The sequence below is a fragment of the Colletotrichum fructicola genome, assembly GCF_000319635.2.
Source record: "Colletotrichum fructicola Nara gc5 chromosome Unknown KSG_Nara_v1_contig04, whole genome shotgun sequence".
Taxonomy (NCBI): Eukaryota; Fungi; Ascomycota; class Sordariomycetes; order Glomerellales; family Glomerellaceae; genus Colletotrichum; species Colletotrichum fructicola.
Window position 1 is genome coordinate 5,692,798 of NW_027094054.1, and position 13,197 is coordinate 5,705,994.

Consider the following 13,197-nt stretch of genomic DNA (forward strand, 5'->3'; position numbering starts at 1 on the left):
GTTTGTGTTGTAGCTACTCCAGACCCCCGGTGAAGTTGAGAACGTCCATCCCCGTCAACCCCATCAGATACATCTGGTCGTCGCTCCAGGGAAACGAAGCCAGCCAGCCTTCATCCACCGCCGGCAACGCCATCAGATCTGGGTTGTGAACACCTCCAAGGGGCATCTCAAAGCCTGAGGCTGATAACTCCTGAAGCTGCAACGCCGCCGCCTCGTCCCACGTCTCCGACAACTCGACCTCCGGCACTGGCGGTCCTCCATCATCAACATCCGCCCGCTGTTCCCCAGACGTCTCATCCTCATCCTCATCCTCCGAGGAACTCTCCGCAACCTCAGCAGTAGCCAACCAATCCGCCCAGTCCCCATACCCCGTCATCCTCTCCTCCACCCTCGGCACCCTCTCCGTCCGCTGCACACGCAACAACCGCCCCCTCGCCTCGTCCGTAATCCCCCTCAACGCCTCCACAAACCTCACCCCCATCCCCGCCGTCGCATTCCCCCCGCCCGCCATCCTCCTCAAGCAATCCAGCCCAAACGCCACCCGCCCGTCGTACCCCGCGTCGCGCTGCAGTATCCCCGCGAGCAGCACAACGATCGTCGCGATGCTGCACCCCTGCAGGTCCGTGAACGAGAATCGCGCCATGTTGCCGCTGCGGCTCAGCCCCTCGAACAGCTCGAGCATCTTCTTCGCCGCGCGGATGCAGGCGTCGGCGGCCTGCTCGACGGCCGCGCTGGGGGCGGGCGGCGGGTCCAGGGGGCAGAAGAGCGCGCGCAGGCGGGCGCGCACGACGGTTACCACGGAGACTTTTCCCATGTCGATCCAGGCGAAGTAGTAGTTCAGGTGCAGGTGGAAGACGGCGCGGTAGCCGGGCGATTTGGGGTGGATGTTTTGGAGTTTGAGGGGCGGTGGGAGGGAGCGTTTCCAGGATTTGAGGGCTTCTTCGCAGGTTGAGACGGGGTTTGTGGGGGAGTTTGTTGACCAGGCGCTGGACTTAATGTCAGTTGATGTGAATCCATACGAAAGAAAGGGGGCTTACGCTGGCTCAGATAGCTTGTCAATAATGCGCACCAGCTGGGCATACACAATCTGATGCTGCACATTATCAAACTTCTGCTCCGCGTCGCGGGGGACCGGCCGAGGCAGGCGGGCCGTGATGATATCCTGGCTGATCGACCTCGGCCGATTCAACTTAATCGTCACAGTCCTCTCCAACGAATAAACAGACCACCACAACCTCCGTCTCATCTCCTTCTCATCCTCGCTCAGCCCCGGCTCATCCGGCTCCAGATGCAGCCCAATCGCCAGCGCCTTCCGCAACGCCAACCCCATGTACACATACGACGCACTAATCGCGCTCGCCGGCATGAGGTACACGCCCAGCACATACGCCGCCTGCACCGACCGCAAACACGGCCGGTCAATCAGATCCGCCATCAAGATCCGCGCCTGGTCGTAGAATATCCTGCCGGGGTCCTCCTCCTTCCCCACCGCCCGCTCATCCTCCTCCGCCGGGCGCGCCAGACTCGTCCAGTGGCTTCCCAGCGCAAACACCGCGAGCACAAAACACACAAACCCCGTGTCGCTGCGCAGCCTACAACCTTCATCGCTGTAGAACGCGCCCAGCTCGGCGGTGAGCTGCGCCTGGTCGAAGTAGAAGAACAGGTCCGTCCCGTAGGTGATGCACACCTCGAGCAGGAACTCGGCGACGCCGCGTGGGGGAAAGTCGCGGACGGCCTTGCGCACGCGGCGCAGCTCGGCGGGCGACTGGGAATCTGCGAGCGGCGGCGGCGGCGGCGGGCGGGCTTGGGGGTGCGAGGTGTCGTCGGGGGATGCGGGCGCGGGGTGGGTGTCCAGGCAGAAGGCGGAGCGGAGGCGGGTGAGGAAGCGCGGCCACATGAAGGCTTCGCTGGGGGGCGCGCCGGCGGTGGGGGAGAATTCGACGTCGTCTTTGAGGTCCGTTGTTGTCTCATTATGCGCTGCGACGGTGTTGGTGTGAGTGTGAGTGCCATTTCCAGGTACCAGGACGACCCCGTCCTCGGGACTGCGCTCCCGCTCGAAGCGGCACGGATGCGAACCCTGCAGACAACGGACACAAGTGCCGGAGGGCGTCTCGACGCACTTGTTCTTGCGGGCCTTGCAGCGGTCGCAGGCGCGCGGGGCGCGTTTGCGGTCTGCGTCGGGGACTCTACGCCGGCGCCGGCGGCGGAGGGCGGCTGCGGAGGCGGGGTCCATGGGCGGGTGGATTGAGTACATGTGTCGGAAAGAAAGACATTGTAGTGAGAGGCGTGCGTAGCGCTGCTCAGCTTCCGCGGAGCATGGTGTGTCGTTTGGGAGGATGAGTGAAGTGGGTGTGTAAAGTGGTGGTCATTATCTTTTTATCTCCGCACTTGGGTCCGATTTGGAGGCGGAGGGATGTTGATAAGGGGGTGGCAGGGATCCGGGGTTGATGACAGCCTTCTATTGAACGGAAGATCTCAAGCAAAGACCTACAGTTTGATGGTTCTATTTGGAGATATAAAGCCTGAAGAACAAATGATAGAAGCACTCCCTGACAGCGGTCAAATAAATAGCGAAACAATACCTGGAAAATCAAACTTCACACTCGCATCCGTGCCGATGCCGGCTTGGACCCTGGATTGCGGGGTGCAGCAGCCGCCGGCATCTCCCCACGTCACGGCCCACCGCCCGACGCGCCCCGGCCTCAACTCGTTCGCGGACTCGGAGACCTTTTCGTAAGCTCCTGTTCCTCTCCCAAGTCCTTCGATAAAAACCTCCCTGACCTCGTTCTGATGGCTTCCTTGATCGTGGCGAACAACCCCGGCATCTCAGCCCCAGGCCCATCCATCCTCGCCCCTGGATGCACGACATTGAACACAGCAATAGCCAATACCATCGGCACCGCCTCCAACGCATAGAAATACCCCTCGCGCGTGATGAGCTGATTATCCACCCCATTCCCGGAGGAAAACTCGACGAGCCGGTACACGATGCGCACGGTAATACTGCCCAGTGAAAAGTACAGCGCCCACACCAGCGGCCTCCACCCTTCCCGTCCGTTGTGAAGCTTCTCCGCCCGTCGCATGTCCCGCTGGAAAACGAGCGCCAACCCCACAAAGGCGAGGATGAAGACCTCTTGGAGGCCAATGCCGCCCATGTAGATATGTATCGCGCGCATTTGTTCCTCCGGTGGGGCAGTCGGGCCGGCCATGCTGCCGCCGACGAGCTGGATGACGAAGGAGACGACATCGAGGGCGACGAAGAGGGCGGCGAAGAAAGTGGCGGGGAGGCGGAGGAGGGAGCGCGAGGGGTGGAAGAAGTGGATCATCCGGCCGAGGGTCATGTATGCGAAGGCGTTGACCCCTGGTGATTATTAGTGCTGGCCGATAGCATGGAGAGTGGAGACTAACACAGTGGTGCGAGCAAGATGAAGATTTGGAAATTGAGGTAGATGCCGCTATTCTGCTGGTACCGTGTGCTTAGAGAGCGAAAGACGAAGGCGAGGGTTTCCCAGATGCTCGCCATGATGATGACCCAGCACCATCTCTGTCCTAACATTAGTCGAAGCCGTGAGAATGTACGCAAGGCAGACTTACGCACCTTCTTGTACCTAGCCGCTTGCCAGATGTGAACGACAGTCAAAACACCAAACACCACGGCAAATGCGATAGCCGCCGCGAAGCTTGGGTAGTAGTTCCAGAGAGCACCGCAACTCCCAGGAGGCACGTAACCATTGGCGTCCGGCTCGATAGTCTGCACGCAGGTCGGGAGGGCGAGGGTGATGGTCTTGGCGGGCACTGTGACGTGGCTGTCTGTAACGCCGGGAATGGTGATGAACTTGGTGGTGATGAAGTCGCCGGTGGGAACCGCAGAAACAGTCGAAGAGGTGATTACTGATCGTTGAAGTAGTTGGGTGTTCGTCGGCGTGGGCAAGGGACCGGATGGCAGAGCTGCGGCTGAAGCGGCTAGGGCCAGGATGATCCAGGTGAGGGACATGGCGATTGGAGTCAAAGATGAGATGGCAGAAAATCCTGAAAGCGACAGTTGTCTGTCCCTCCATCATCAGCATCTTCGCGGCTCGTCCGCTCATATTTAAAGAAACATGTTGAGATCGAAACCGATGATATTGTCAAGAATGCCTGGCGATGCACAGCCACTTCAATCGCGTTCTTTACATAAAATAGCGAGCCGACCAATCGCAGCACACGGCACTAGATGTTGATAATTGATACCGCCCGCGGAAGGATTCGCAGGGGTGGCGTAAGCACTCGTGCGGGTTGAGGCACAGACAGGGACATGTCGCGGAAGACGCCAAAAACAAGGGTGCGACTGTAAATAGTTATTTCAGGGCTTGCGTCTGAAGGGAACCTCAAACCACTCCTCGCGTATCGTGATGGGCCCGTCGAGCTCCCTCATCAAGAGGGCGACCTTCTTCCAGACCGTCACGCTGCCGTCGCTCCCGGGCACGATGCGCGCCTCTTTCTGCATCGCCGAGTCCTTGATCCGCATGCCTTCCGGTGGGAGCGTGCCGTCGTCGACAATGTCCTCCAGGTCATCGTCGCAGCGCAAATGCACATCGTTCTCGACCTTCAAGAGCACTCTACCGAGCGATAATAGGGTGCTGTTGTCCCATAAACTCTCCCGCTCATGTGATATCGTCCTCACCAGCTTCAGCGCGGCGACTCGCAGGCGCAGTGACCTGCACTTGACGACTACGAAACCCAGCAGCGGCGCGAAGCCCATCTCGAAGGTGAACTTGGCGCGCGGGTGCTTCTCGTGCGACGAGCGGAGCAGGATGTCCGTCTCGTGCGCAATGTCAATGATCCTCTGGAACTTGTCGAGATGCAGGTCGAATATCGTCTCGCCCCGCGATAGACACGTGTCAATCCAGATCTTGCCGACGATCCATTTCATTTCGAGCAGCTGTATGATGAGAACATCCCGTTCAGACATGCAATCTGCGTTCAAGGCGGCCTTCTCGCCCCGGTAGAGACGGAACGCGGCGTCCCAACTGTCCAGAGCCTCGTCAAGCTCCTTACGGTCCTGCATGACCAACGGCCCGGGCTTGGCACTCGTTTCATCTCCCAGTCGGTACTCGTCGGCGGTCCTCACGAAGCGGATGGTACGAACAAGTAGAGGGTCCAGGGCGGCCTGGGCCTCGGCGAGCATCTTGTACGGCGCGTGCGGAACAGGCTTCCCGATCTCCATCGCCGGGAACGTCTCGGGCCGGACGCCGAAGAAGAAAGGAAACACACCGAGACGGCAGAAGGCGGGTTCTAGGTGGTCACGGATGAACTTGGACTTGGAGCGGGACGCATTCAGGATGTTGATACCGTGCCGGCAGTGTTCGATGGCGCCCTTGCATTCTCCACGTAGCATGTCGACGCAGACGAAAAGCAGACACACAAACAGCACCGTTTCCGGGTTGTCTGTCGTCCTCAGGTGCCGGATGGCCTCGTTGTAGTTTGACACGGCAAAGAGGTTCTTCTCCCCAGCGAGCCGGTCCATGGGGTTCTCCTTGAACTTTTCATACAGCGAGCTGATGGTCAGGACGGCGTACTTTGCGGCCTGCTCCTGGTGAGACAGCTGGGTGGCGAGATGGGTCCAGAAGTAGTTGTCCAGCGGCCCGGCGAGGACTGGGGCCACGACGCCGCGAAAGAAGCTCAAGGCGCGGAGCTCTGACTCGGAGGCGTTCTGGGTCGGCGGTGGGCAGACACGGAGCAGCTGAGCCCACGAGTATGTGCCATTGGGAGGGGCGACGTAGCCATCACACTTCCTGCCGGTGCTGACGCAGCGGTTACACGCCGGGCGGGCCTCGTCGCACTTGACTCTGCGGATCCTGAGGTTTTATTAGCACATTGGCCAGGCCTGTGGGGATGAACAGTCAAAGGATCCCCTTACTTGCAGGTGATACATCCCGTCTTCACCTTTGATAACCCATGCCTCGCCATTGAGAGGAGGAGAGCAAGTACCCTTGGATGACAACAGGTAGGTGCGAGTGCTGTGCCACCCTGTGCGAGTGACAATGTCCTGTGTGTGAAAGGTTGTTGTATGTAAACAGGTAAGGTAGGTGAGGGAGGCCGAGGTACGCAACGCCCTGAGAGACGTAGACGCCGACGCCGGTGGTTTGGTCAAGATCCGAGGCGACCTATCGAGAGACAGATATTTGGCAGCAGGCTTTGCAGGCTCCAGGGAATGGGCCTCATAAGTAGTGCGCCAACGACATGATGGGCGGACGGACTTCAACTCGATCCAATGTCGATAACAATCGTAGGTGCGTAAGTGTAGATGAAGTGAGGTTAGTGTAGGCGGGCAGAATGTTTCAGGAGGTGAGGAGGCGCAGAGTCGAGATCCCAATCGCAAGTGGCCGCTAACAAGAAAAGCAGCAGGAGCATTCGCCTGTCGCTGACGATAAGCCCCGAATGCCCCTTCCTCCCCAGGAACGACCAGCAGGAACCCCGCTCCAGGGCGGGGCATTCGCGAGCGGGCCAATCGGATGGTTCGGGGGGAGAGGTTACTCCGTCTAGCGTGTCTTAGTGGAGATTAAGCGAGGACTAGCGCGTATTATGTAAGACTTCGTTTCCCTCTGCTGGGTTCTGCTTCCCTTCAGTGCCATCTCAAGATTCTTAATTTTCACGACACCTTCACGACACCCTCACCACCTTCGCATTCGTCCCATCACATCCATCGCGAATTCTAATGCCCCTCACGCAAATGACAGCCCGCGATATACGAGCAGTTGCGGGCCCATGACATCTGTCGTGGAAGCTTCCCGCTGTCTGGACATGAGCTTATCTCCGAAACACCACTCTGCTGGTACAGACTTGCCAACTATCGCGAACGACCGTCTCGACAGCCAAGGGAACCCCAATCATCCCGCGCGAGACACGACGCGCGCGCGACGTTCATGGTTGTGGTCTACGAGAAACTCAAAACCCGGCCAGGAGTTCGGACCTCCGTACCAAGTCTACGGGTAGCCACACGGGTGCTACGTTGTCGCCGGCCGCCGGTCCAACTGCTGCTGCGGTTCTAGACTGAGTCTACCTCTCATGTTCGGGCAGAATTTCCGGTGCATCACGCGGAGGACCTCGGGCTTACGCTATTTATCAGATTAGGGAGTCAATCTCGCCGAGGTCCCGATTGAGTAACTACAGATCGTCCGGTATTGCCCGTCCGCCAACGTCAAAGTCGGCGCATTCAACCACCAGCTGAAAGCTTGTATCCACTCCGCCGGTGTCAATCAAGAGAAAACGGGCATGTTGCCGCGGCCGACTGCCTCTGGGCCTCTGGGGATCGGAGCCTCTCCAATACTTCTTGGGCATTGGCTACTTATTCAGTTTTGCCGCTCCAATGCGTCGATGAGATACGGACGATTGCAAGTCCTTGCCTCTTTCAGCAGCAGAAGTGGCAGACGTCGGGGGCCCGCGGCTCCGGTCTCCTGCCCTCGGCCCTGTCCCGAGGCCCATGTCGACGTCCACCTACGTCCACCCAAACTCTTCCTCGACCACCTTTCACCTCCCCGCGTTTCGCAGTCGCACATGGATTGGCATGCCTTCCTTGGCCTTTGCCGTACCAGTGCCGTTCTGATAGCACCGATGACCTTCCATCACTTCCTTGGGGCCAGTGTAGTTCCTGCAAGCACAGTCTGTCAGCCATTGCTCTTACCAGCCCCTTGGAGACGCTTGAAACTTACCTCGCGGCATCCCACTCGTCCCAAGCACAATCAATGTCGAACTCCCTCGCCAAGAACGCAACAGCCATTCTGACCTCTGTATTGGCGAGCTCCAGCCCAATACAGACACGAGGACCGTTTCCGAACCCCCGCCAGGAGCCTTTCGTGGGGTACAGCGGATCGTCCGGGTTCGTGGTCAACCAGCGCTCCGGGATGACCTCCTCGGCACGAGGCCACACCTTTTCCTCGCGAGACGTCGAGCGAATGCCGTCCCAGAGGTCAAAGTGCTCAGTCGGCAGCGCCATGCCGGTTTCCTTATCCTTGATCTGGTATTCAGGGCTGCCTTTTCTAAGGGGCGGGATGACGGGGTACAGCCTCATCGTCTCCTTGATCACGCCAGCCGTGTACGGCAGTGAGTTCAGGAGATGCGGCGATTCCATTAGTCTTTCCTTCAGCTTTGAAGGGTCCTTTCCAAAAACCTCGTCATGCTCAGCTCGCACCTTGTCGAGGATCGCTGGGTGCTTGGCCAAGACGTGTATCGTCCAACAGATTACTGTCGCCGTCGTATCATGGCCTGCAAACATGAAGATCTTGAGCTGTGCCATGACACTTTCGATGAAGCCCTCATCGGGTGGGAGCGCCTTCTCGGCAATCAAGCCCTTGAGAGGCTTCATCGCCTGGTCCACCAGCGTCTTTGATTCTCCGTCGCCCTTGCGCTCGAGACATCTCATGATGGGTTGGTAAAGCTCGTCACGCAGCGCAGCCTTGTTCCTGGCAATCCTCCACTGACGGATGGGGTCGACGCTCCAGATCTTGTCGATAATGCTGAATCGCAGCCGGCACTGCGCAATTTGGTCCATCAGCGCGACCTTCAACTTGCTCGGGCCATCAGTCTGCTCGTGGAGCTCGATCCCCAGCGCCGCGCGCCCGATCACGTCCATCGTCAAATTCGTCGCCAGGTCCTCGAGCGTAAACACCCCGCCCCATTTCCCGTCCTTGCCAGCATTTTTCCGAAAGATGCCCGCAAACGTCTCAACGTCCTTGATGATGCCCGGGACGAGCGAGACAATGTTCTTCGGGCTGAAGGCCGGGTTGAACCGCGCGCGCCAGACCTTCCACTCGGCGCCTTCCAAGCTCGCAATATCCAGGTTCTCCGTCAGCGGCTTGACGAACTCCTTGTGCGCCCGCGGGAGATCTGCGCTGCCGGTCTGCCAAGCGACCTCCGGCTCGATGGTGAAGCACATGGGCGGGGCCATGGGCCAGAGGTCGACGTAGATGATGGGCGGGCAGGTTTTGCGACCGGGGAAGAGTGCCGGCCAGTTCTGGTAGATGAGCTGGGAGAAGTAGTTTGTGTGAATGTCCTTAGGCAGGCCGGATGTGATTTTGGTGATGACGGGTATGTGCCCGAAGAGCAGGGAGTAGGGCATCATTGGCTGGAAGGTCATCAGCACTGTCCTAGTGATCGGCTATGGGCTGGTTCAACTTACGACACCCTGTCTCTTTAGTCTCCAGAACAGGAGCCGTACTTGCACGAGTTGCACCAAAGTGTAGCCGACACTGAAAATTACGAGCAGCAGAACGGCGCGAAGCCCAATCTCCGCAGGGCTCCCGCCCACGGATAGATTGAGTACTGCCATCCTTGTGAATGACGCCAAGCACGACGATGAAGGGCACCGTGACAAAGGCCTCCCCGAGGGAGCTCGTTCGTCTCCTTTATTCTTCCTCCCGCCAAGGGACCTGGCAAGGGTGACTCTAATAAGCAGGCCGCTATTGGCCTCCTGCGCGGTGAACCTCCCCGCCGCGTGCCCGGCATCTTGTCCGGAGATGGAGACGGCAAGAGGCAATGATTGACGCATGCACGGCGGGACTTGCAGAGGGGTTGCATGGAAGATGCCCCATCAATGGGAGCAGGTACATCACGCTGGACATGTTGAAGCCCTGACTTGTGGTAAGTGAGGACGTGATGCATGATTATTTATTCGCCATTGAAGTCCGTTTTCTTCGTCTTGCGGGCAAGAAAGACGCATTGCGAAAACTGCTTTTGGGGAAAATGAAGATACGAGGGGTGCCATCGTGAGCCGAGGAACGATGCAACGCGGTGGGGTCCAATTCGAGGGTCAGGACAGGGTAGCCGGCATGCGTTTAAACTATTAGGGAATGTAGGTCGGCGGTACAACTAGGAGAATGCATCCGGACGGACGTTCCCGCATAAATCGCTGATTTTGCATGTGGCTATTGGCTGGATGTGATATCTCTTCCGAAGCAAACCAACACAGGGTAACATCGCCTATCTACGGTGTGGGCTACCTCGGGACCACAAAGTCTCCAACACAATGACAAAGTTGTCAACTCAAGGATGCGGAACCTTTGCACTTACTGGGTACGCGAGTGCTTATATATGGCCGGCGCGATGCCAGAATGAAGACCGGCGACAGCTGTGGAGATGATTGTAATGCAGCGTTCATTCTTCAAGAGGTTTTGCAGTGGGCTCTTAGCTACTATGATAAAATCATGAGAAGACATCCGCGTAAAGCCATCCGCCGAAGAGTGTTCACCAAGATCGGTGTATAAATGCTGAGCGTTAGCTTGCTATCTGCTGCAAGGCGTAAGACAGGAGTGTAGCTACTCATTACCATCTAGGCAGAGTATCTATCAGACCATTCTTTGTATCCAATCTAAGGCCGTTCACCTCTGTTCATCTTTTGGGAACACTGATACTCTACGATAAGTACTGCAACTAACAAGCTCCTTGCATGCTATTATACTGCTGCTGGCGATGAGATCATTTGGTCAAGCCTGGAATCGACGTTTGGTGTGATGAAAGGGTTTACAACGCGCCAAACCTCAACGATTTTCATCGCGTCGTGTCGATCCAGCCACGAAGAATAGTCTGCAACGCGTAGCAGAAAGTGAAAGTTTTGGTGTCTCTTCTGCGCGACGTGAATTGCTGAAGAATTCTTCTTCCCAAAGTTTGGCTAATGTGGAGAGGGATTAGAGGAACACGTCGGGCCGCGTGAAGGCGAGTACAAAGATCGGCTCCGGAGGCTCACATCCGCCACCGTCTTGGCATATTTCTAGAGATCACTTTTCTCGACGGAATTCGTGAACCTCGTGGGCTCTCGGTCTACATATCGTGATATTGTCTGTGGCCGACAAACACCTAGACCTATATTCATGCCGTACGTAGTTCTCATCGACCGAGCCCGACAAAATTGGGGGAGTTCAACGATTAAGGTCGGCGAGAGAACAGAAAAAAAGACCGTTTTGGGACGTCAAGGAAGACAGAAAGTCGGCAGCCGACGTCCAGTGACGCCGAAGATTGTGTCATCTGGTCGTCCGTGAACAGGCGCAGACGGGGTCTGTGAGGTGCCCTCACGCCCCCACGACACCTACCAAACATCTGATGTCGCCGACAGAAGGCAGCCATTCTCAAGAAACAAAACATTCCAAATGCCGCGCGCGATCGAAGATGAAAGGAACACAAATCAAGGTGATGATCCAAACGGCGATGCATCGCCGTTGGAAAGACGCAAGTGCTCGGTCAGCTCGCTATGATCTGAACAGCCCCCAAATTCCCCATGTGGCCAAACACCGCGTAAACCGCACAGCCCATCGCTGCGGCTCAAAGCTGACAGACTTCCACCGTCCGAGCGACGGTAGGAACTACTCATCTCATGACGTGCGAGAAGCCACTCCCACCTCGGGGACGCGGTGTGACACGAACGGCTTGACGGGACGGGGTGGCGCGCGATTGGGTGCGGCGGTGGTGCCCCGGAGGTCGGACACGCAGCCTGAGGTGGGTGATTGGCCGTGGAAGAAAGTATGGAAAGGCAACAGAGTTCGCGAGAGAAATCTCTTGCTCGTCATGGAACTATTCTCGGTTTGGCCGTGTAAGCGTCCGAGATGTCAAGGTTTGCCGCCCACGCGCCTCGTGCATTGGCATTTCTGTCAAACCTAGTCGACGGTATTACGCGGACCGCTGATGAGATGCCCAATCGGCGAGGCGCTGCACTGCGTTTGTTGCTGAGAAAAGATCATGGCTATGTTGACTTTGACGTCAGGGGGAATAAGCTGTGAAGACGTCCTTCGTAAGGCCTCTCCTGGCTCGGTTGTCAGGTCAGATATATAATTCTGCCGTTACACCCGACTTACCGACTCCCTTCCAGCCCATCATCATCACACTCAAACATCACTCAGGAAGCTTTCATCGCAAATCTCTCACCACACAAACCATCTACAACATCTCTATTCCACAAAAACAACCCCCAAATTTCAAAATGAAGACTTCCATCCTCGCCATCCTCGCCGTCGCCGCCGGCCTCGCTGTCGCCGACGACATCAAGCTGCCTGACTGCGCCAACGGCTGCCTCAACGACGGCCTCCAGAAGGCCGGCTGCACACGAGACAACATCAAGGATTGCTACTGCCAGAAGGCCGACGTGAACTCCCTCGTCACCTGTGTCAGCAACAACTGCAAGAGCCAAAACGACCTGCTCGCGGCCGCACAGTCCGCCGGCCAGATCTGCCCGAACGGTGTCGGAAACAACGGCCAGTTCGGCAACATCCCAGGCTTCCCCGGGAACAACAACAACAACAATGGCGGTGGCGGTCAGGGAGGTGGCCAGGGAGGCGGCAACAACGGCGGTAACAAGGGCGGCAATTAAAAATCTCGCATGGCATTGGCCGTTTTTGCGCGGGAATCATAGAACCGCATATGGATTTGTTGTTTTGCTGAGCCCACCGTTTCGATTCATGTATTAGCTAGTTGACGGCACTGTTCTTCTTTGCATTTGCTTTTCTTTTTTCTTGGATCGAGTTTTGACTTTTTAGAGATCTTTTCAATCTTAGCTCATCATCCGAATTACAATGCGCAGTTGCTGGGTGATGTTATGAAGGTATTGTTCCTATTGGACATAACTAGGAAATTCTCATACATGTCCCAGCCTTTAATAGTGTACACATGTGTTTACAGTGCATTGCATAGAAGTCCAGACTTTGGGTTGAATGGCAATTTTGGAAGATAGGTTGCATTGCGTGGCCCTAATATGTGCGGGTAAAACTCAAGTCTATTTTCTATGTTGGCCTGTGAATGACTGATGGATTACGACAGGAAGCTGGGTAGAGGCGGTGGCTTGCAGCAATACGACAGCACTAAAATACAAAGCAAATAGACCAGACCTTCTTGAGGCTTTGAGAATGAAACTTATTATCAATCATCAAAAAAAGGAAAGATACTGGGCCCTAACCAGGGATCGAACCTGGGACCTCTCCCAAGTTGAGACGTCGAAGACAACCCTAAGGGAGAATCATACCGCTAGACCATCAGGGCATGTGTACTCAAGAGGAACTGTTGTTGGGTACTCGGGCAGAATTCACTACTCAAGTTTGCTAGCGCATCTGCGTTAGGCTTCAATGCTCGCGCTCGCTTGGGGAGCTGCTGGTTGTTCTTCTCGTCGTGTGCTGCAGCGCTCCAAAGTCGTAAAACACGAATAAGATGAGTCGCCTTCTCTATTGAGAGTTCAATCGT

General features: G+C 56.9%; 5 protein-coding genes across 5 annotated transcripts; 1 reads left to right on the top strand and 4 right to left on the bottom strand.

The window, feature by feature from the left end:
- Positions 1 to 13: 13 nt before the first annotated feature.
- Positions 14 to 2,233, bottom strand: CGGC5_v008451 (putative transcriptional regulatory protein; the record flags this gene model as incomplete). Its single annotated transcript, XM_032027545.1, has 2 exons — positions 14 to 986; positions 1,038 to 2,233. 2 exons carry the CDS (start codon positions 2,231 to 2,233, stop codon positions 14 to 16), a joined length of 2,169 nt encoding a protein of 722 aa, XP_031891803.1.
- Positions 2,234 to 2,702: 469 nt separating this feature from the next.
- Positions 2,703 to 3,994, bottom strand: atnI-2 (putative lipid transporter atnI; the record flags this gene model as incomplete). Its single annotated transcript, XM_032027556.1, has 3 exons — positions 2,703 to 3,361; positions 3,409 to 3,544; positions 3,599 to 3,994. 3 exons carry the CDS (start codon positions 3,992 to 3,994, stop codon positions 2,703 to 2,705), a joined length of 1,191 nt encoding a protein of 396 aa, XP_031891802.1.
- A 348-nt stretch (positions 3,995 to 4,342) lies between these two features.
- Positions 4,343 to 5,949, bottom strand: atnN-18 (Aspercryptin biosynthesis cluster-specific transcription regulator atnN; the record flags this gene model as incomplete). The annotated part of the gene is made up of 2 exons (XM_032027567.1): positions 4,343 to 5,837; positions 5,900 to 5,949. 2 exons carry the CDS (start codon positions 5,947 to 5,949, stop codon positions 4,343 to 4,345), a joined length of 1,545 nt encoding a protein of 514 aa, XP_031892271.1.
- A 1,560-nt stretch (positions 5,950 to 7,509) lies between these two features.
- On the bottom strand, positions 7,510 to 9,307 carry aflN-2 (Cytochrome P450 monooxygenase aflN; the record flags this gene model as incomplete). Its single annotated transcript, XM_032027578.1, has 3 exons — positions 7,510 to 7,630; positions 7,692 to 9,103; positions 9,158 to 9,307. 3 exons carry the CDS (start codon positions 9,305 to 9,307, stop codon positions 7,510 to 7,512), a joined length of 1,683 nt encoding a protein of 560 aa, XP_031891801.1.
- Positions 9,308 to 11,947: 2,640 nt separating this feature from the next.
- Positions 11,948 to 12,334, top strand: CGGC5_v008455 (uncharacterized protein; the record flags this gene model as incomplete). Its single annotated transcript, XM_032027589.1, has 1 exon — positions 11,948 to 12,334. The coding sequence occupies one exon, from the start codon at positions 11,948 to 11,950 to the stop codon at positions 12,332 to 12,334; it is 387 nt and encodes a 128-aa protein (XP_031892272.1).
- Between the last annotated feature and the right edge of the window lie 863 nt (positions 12,335 to 13,197).